We start from the raw sequence: 6,000 nt of genomic DNA, 5'->3' as shown, positions 1-6,000 counted from the left end.
CTAATCTAGAGAAGATCTGTGTGGAGGAGTGGGCCAAAATCCCTCCTGCAGTGTGTGCAAACCTGGTGAAAAACTACAGGAAACGTTTGACCTCTGAAATTGCAAACAAAGGCTACTGTACCAAATATTAACATTGATTTTCTCAGGTGTTCAAATACTTATTTGCAGCTGTATCATACAAATAAATAGTTAAAAAATCATATATTGTGATTTCTGGATTTTTTTTTTAGATTATGTCTCTCACAGTGGACATGCACCTACGATGACAATTTCAGACCCCTCCATGATTTCTAAGTGGGAGAACTTGCAAAATAGCAGGGTGTTCAAATACTTATTTTCCTCACTGTATATATATATTCACAACAACTAATTTCTGCCCAGTAAAATACTTCAGACATTGGCATAACAACAAATTTTAAATTTATAGAATATTTGTGACTTTTCCAGGATTTTTTAAATCGAATAGAAAATCGTATAGTACTTTCAAAGAGAAATTTATACTGATAAAACATTTTAAAACTTATAATCTATTTTACCTTCCTAATCTATTTAATTCTATTATAGAAATTCCAATTTCCCAAGCCTACAAATCACAATTTTAAATTCCCTTATATTTCAAGGTTTTCAGGGAATTTTAAATAGTAATTTCCAGGAACCCTGTAGAACAGTTTGTTTTGCTGTAGCTGAAACCAGCTCCATACACCGAAGCTCCTGCAGCGTTACAGAAGTACTGTTTTTGTGACGTCCATTACTTCCTAGAAGTCTGAAAAACACTTCCAGATGAAGAACTGAACAGAAACACATTTGGCTATTTCTGTTCTGAGTGCTGCTCCCGTTTGAGCTTACTCATCTTTTAATCTGTATATGCCCCCCCTCTAGAACCCACGTAATAAAAGCTGATCTGGCAACATTGTACTGGGTTTTACCACCTTGAGATGGAAGTTTCACTTCCTTTAAAGGAGAACTCCGGTCAATTTTAACATTGAGCTCATTTTTTTGTACATTTGGAGTGCTGTCAGTACAGAGTAGGGCTGCACGATATTGGAAAAAAAATTACACTGCGATATTTTTTTCCCCAACGATATATATCGCGATATTGCGAGCCATCAATCCAGGCTAATGTCAATAATTACCATTCCATGTTATTAATAATTTCACTAATAAGCAAGCTTCATTACAAGTAAAAAAAAAGGCCACTTAATATTAATTTTATTCCAGAAACATATTTCTCTCAGAATTCGGTGAATGTTCTACACAGGACCTAACGTTCTTCAGGTTCTAGGACCCGAAAAATTATGTTTTCTGTGCTGATTCAGTGACGCGTTCATGTAAACGGCACCTATAACCAGCAAAAGTAATGATTAATAATATGTAAAATATTGCGATGTGACATTTTAATTGTTTATTAATAAACAAGTGTTTTCTGTAAAGATTAAGTTGACAATACTGACTCGCGATCTTCGCAGCAGTGATTGGGAGAAATGCACTTTTCATACAGATTAGGCTATTATTATTATTATTTTTTTTAATGGTTCTGTTTAAAAGTAGAGATTTCTGTAGATAATAGTAATATTTCTATTTTATTATTATTATTATTATTAGGTGTGTGAGGCGAGTAGGCTACCTTTTATGCTGAGTTGCGGTTCATGCTTAGGGTAGAGTGGGGGAAAACGCCCCCCTTAAGGAAAATGTGACATTACAGTGAAACAAAACATAAATGTGACTAGAATTGCCATCCCGGTTTTGAGTGACTATGGCAGGAGTTATTCACCAAATATTAAAATTGCTCAGCCTTCATAATTAATTAGTATTTTCACTGAAAATATTTTTGTACAAAGGGGGCGTTTTGCCCCAGCGGTGGGGTAAAACGCCCCCCAAGGTGGGGTAAAATGCCCCCTTTCTTACCAACCAGTTTGCTTCATAGATCAACAGCAAAATTAACAGACAATAGTTTTTAATCTCTAAAGGTAAAAGGCAAGTAATGTATCGACATGTATATATATTAATATTTATTTCAGCAATGTTCAAAATAGGCAAAATTAACTACCTTCCATCAGTGAGCTAACTGTGCTAGCAAGCTAGCTAGTTAATGCTCACTTGAGGTAATTTTTTCATGTTTTGTTCAAATATTTAGATTTTACCACCTAGTTATACTGCATTACGTGTAAAACAAAGGATTTGATAGACAGAAATATTTTATTATAGTAATTATGATAGAGAAACTATGCCCCCAGGGGGGGCGTTTTACCCCTCAGCGTAGGGGCGTTTTACCTCACAAGCTATGAGTTTTAAAAAATTTTTTTTAATTTTTAAAATATAATTATATTCCTTATAAATAATATATGATCTCAAACTACAGACTTCACTATTCATCTATCATACATCACTGCGATATCCTGCAGAACAATATTCTCTTAAACACTTATTTACTAATATCTGAAAATTATAGCATTTACCATGTAATCCTCTTCTCTTCAAATGTGTCGCTGGTGTCAGCTTATCCATAGAGATTTGTATATCCCCGTTATCAACGTAGTGCATAGCAACAGTAAAAATGTATATTGACTACTTTTAGTGGTTATTTTGGGAAAAACAGGTGGGGGGCGTTTTCCCCCACTCTACCCTATAATCTCCAGTTCAGGCGCTGGCTGCTATAGGCTATTTAATATTTATTTATTAAATCCAGGAAATTGGATAATGAAATACTGATTAAAATTAAGATACAATTAATACGAAACGAAATTCGTTTTAAAGAAAGGCTTTGTGCTTTCTGTTTGAGGTATCTGTGAAAGTTTTAAAGCAGTCTTTTACTGCCGCTTTCATAACGGTCGCGTCCTTAATAACATTGTTTTTTCCTCATATATGCGAACACGAAAAATAAACGACTTTAAAAAAAAAAAACATCCACAACTTTATAACACTCCAGCAAAGTAGCCTACCTCTTTTTGGTCAACATCCTCCTTTTTGTAGACGAAATAGGCTAGTCCCAAATAGCTGATTTTGACTTTTTTTGCGGCGGATCCTCTTCGTAGCGCATTTTTAGCTATAGGATTGCCAGTGAATGTTGGCTGTGAGCGGTGAGCTGCGGCACAGCGAACCAATCACTGTGCAGGCACGCGGAACGCGTATGTCACCCCAGCAAAAAGCCATACAACAATCTCGTGTTTACTGTGTGCTACTAACGTTACCCTTCACATCGCATGTTCCGGCGATGTGACTATCGCTCATTCGCACATCGCGATGTCGATGTTAAAACAGAATATCGTTCAGCCCTAGTACAGAGAACAACGACAAAAATCGTGTTATCCTCTTTTTAAAATTTGCACCCTGTTGACTTCAATGGGGCAAGTTTTAAACCTGCTTTTAGGCTCTTAACATCCTTGATGTGTCATTACAAGTGCACAGGTCATGTGAGTGATTCCTTCTGAGTGAACGCGGGTGAATCTGACTGCAGTAGATGTGAAAGATATTAATAAAAATGATGTTTATTCAGCCAGCGCACATACCTGTATTTTCTTCCTGTTTTCGGTTGAAGTCCGAATCTTCGGTTGAAGTCCGCGAGTGATCATAGGTACTAAACCTATGCGCGTGAACTCGACAATCGATTACTGTGGACTTCGACCGAAAACAGGATGTAAATACAGGTATGTGCGCCGGCTGAATAAACATCATTTTTTATATATTTCTTTCACATCTACTGCAGTCAGATTCACCCGCGTTCACTCCGAAGGAATCACTCACATGACCTGTGCACTTGTAATGACACATCAAGGATGTTAAGAGCCTAAAAGCAGGTTTAAAACTTGCCCCATTTCAATGGTCAACAGGGTGCAAATTTTAAAAAGAGGATAACACGTTGTAGGCAACACCGATTTTTGTCGTTGTTCTCTGTACTGACAGCACTCCAAATGTACAAAAAAATGAGCTCAATGTTAAAATTGACCGGAGTTCTCCTTTAAAGCAGTGAAATCCCTTAAAAGTGTATTTAAGGCAGTTTTTCGTGGAAAGGTTTGGTTGCATGCCATTTCATTTCTAAACGCCTCATTAGTAAAACTGGAAGCATTTCACAGGGCCCTCTATTCATTAGCAAATTGAGCACATTGAGATCTAGTTTCTTCTCTTTTAGACTCTGTGCTATAGTTCAGCAGTCAGGTCTCTTTAACAGCAGGGGTGGGAACCGAAGTTCAGTAATACAACACCAGTTGCACCCCTCCCTAATAACGCTTCAGGAACAAACACGGCAGTGAAGAAGAGAACAAAATGGAGATGTTTCGGAGTTGAAGGGATGTACCGATGAGTGCTGTGGTAAAGCGGTTCATAGACAGGGGCTCCAAGTAGAGGGGACCCTCGAAACCGGATTCCAGCTCTGCGCGCACGTAATCCCTGCAGGAACACCAGACATCATGAGACGTACTAAACAGTTGCATTAATCTGTTTTAATGGTTCTAAGTGACATTGCAACTAAATTTAAAAGCAATGTGACATTTCCTCTCCACATCTTGTGTTAGTATACAGTCATGCAGAAGACTGCTGTGAGCACAGACCTAGAAAGCTGGTGTCCAGCGAAGAGCAGAAGAGCTGTGAGCACGTAGAGGTAGAGCTGCACCAGGTGCTGCCGGGGTAAAGTCAACAACACCAGGCTGAGGATGTAACCTGAACAAAAGGGAGTCTCAATTACTGACACCAATAATGATACAAAGATATGTATTGGATTAAAACAAACAACATGCTTATGCCATTTTCATTAAATAACATAAAACACAATTTGATTTTAAATTATCCACTAGAGTCAATGACAAATAAGAGCATCCACAATAAAGAAAATAATCTTTAATAATAAAAAAATAAATAAATAAATAAAAAAAGAGTTACATAGCATATGACAAGTTAGAAACACACTCTTTGTACTCATGTTGGTTTCATATGGTTTTGCAAAACTTTTATAATATTTTTAAAAAAGGGTTTATTTAAAGGCACATGATGTAATTTTCGCCGCTAGAGGTCGCTTATGCAAAACAAAGGCGTAGCTTGAGGCCGCGAATGAGAGTGGATTCATGGGAGTTGTCGTCTTCACCTCCACGGCCGGTTGAAAGGAATCCGACAGGATTTATGAAATCATGTTCATGGATGAGTGCATGTATTAAAGTTTTACTAACGTTACTGTGGTATGAAGCAGGGCGGGCCGAGAGCCCTGGGAGCGGAACGAGGCCGCTGGAGCGAATGCTAATGTGAAATATCTGCGATACACACCGGTCTCGAGTTATGCTTATGGTGCAGTCGGCCACTTCCGCTCTTTGCGTTACCCCACATACGCAATGAATCGCTGTTTTACATGGTTAAAGCAATCATACTAAATACATTTGAGTGTGTTGAAAGTTATGTTTAGAGCCGGGACTTTAACGCGTTAATTAAGATTAATTAATTACACAAAAAAATAACACGCATTTACGCATTTTAATCACACTTATTTTTGCACCGCGGAACGTTTCTCACTGGATGAGTTTCGGCGGACCGATTATACTGGAGCACCAACTAGCGTTCATGACTTCAGACAACAACAAACCACAGTGAACATGAACGAAGAAGCTGACGAGATCGCTTTGGTTGGCCCCGTGGATGGGAAATTTTGTTATAAAAACGAACGGATGGAAGCGTCGATAAGAGCATGGTTGTGTGCAAGCTATGCAACAAGGAATTCGCATATCACCGCAGCACATCGAGCCTCAAGTATCACCTCAACGCAAAACATATAGCTAGCGTAAATGTACTATATTTCTAAATATGCTATTGCTACACTTAATGGCAAAAATTGCACTGGTCTGCTGGACCTGGTTGAACAAAAATAAACAATATTTTGTTGCTTAAGCTTATGTATTCAGTCATTATTCAATGGTATACTAAAAATCCATGTGAAAAAAATTACTTCTCACTGTTCTCAGGTCAAATATTTATTTGCAATTAAAATGCGATTAATTTCGCTTAAATATTTACAAAGCCTCT

General features: G+C 37.7%; 1 protein-coding gene across 3 annotated transcripts in view; it reads right to left on the bottom strand.

Moving 5' to 3' along the window:
* The window catches only part of rnf145b (ring finger protein 145b), a 35,352-nt gene that overhangs the window by 18,091 nt on the left and 11,261 nt on the right, over positions 1-6,000 (bottom strand). For all 3 annotated transcript variants that reach the window (XM_084386567.1, XM_084386569.1, XM_084386568.1), the window contains 2 exons: positions 4,545-4,653; positions 4,292-4,383 (listed from right to left, as the gene is read on the bottom strand). In XM_084386567.1, coding sequence (XP_084242693.1) covers positions 4,292-4,383; positions 4,545-4,653 — 201 coding nt within the window. The remainder of the gene's footprint in view (positions 1-4,291; positions 4,384-4,544; positions 4,654-6,000) is intronic.

The sequence above is a fragment of the Rutilus rutilus genome, assembly GCF_951802725.1.
Source record: "Rutilus rutilus genome assembly, chromosome: 18".
NCBI lineage: Eukaryota > Metazoa > Chordata > Actinopteri > Cypriniformes > Leuciscidae > Rutilus > Rutilus rutilus.
The sequence above is the reverse complement of the archived record's forward strand: the minus strand, read 5'-3'. Positions and strand labels throughout refer to the sequence as shown.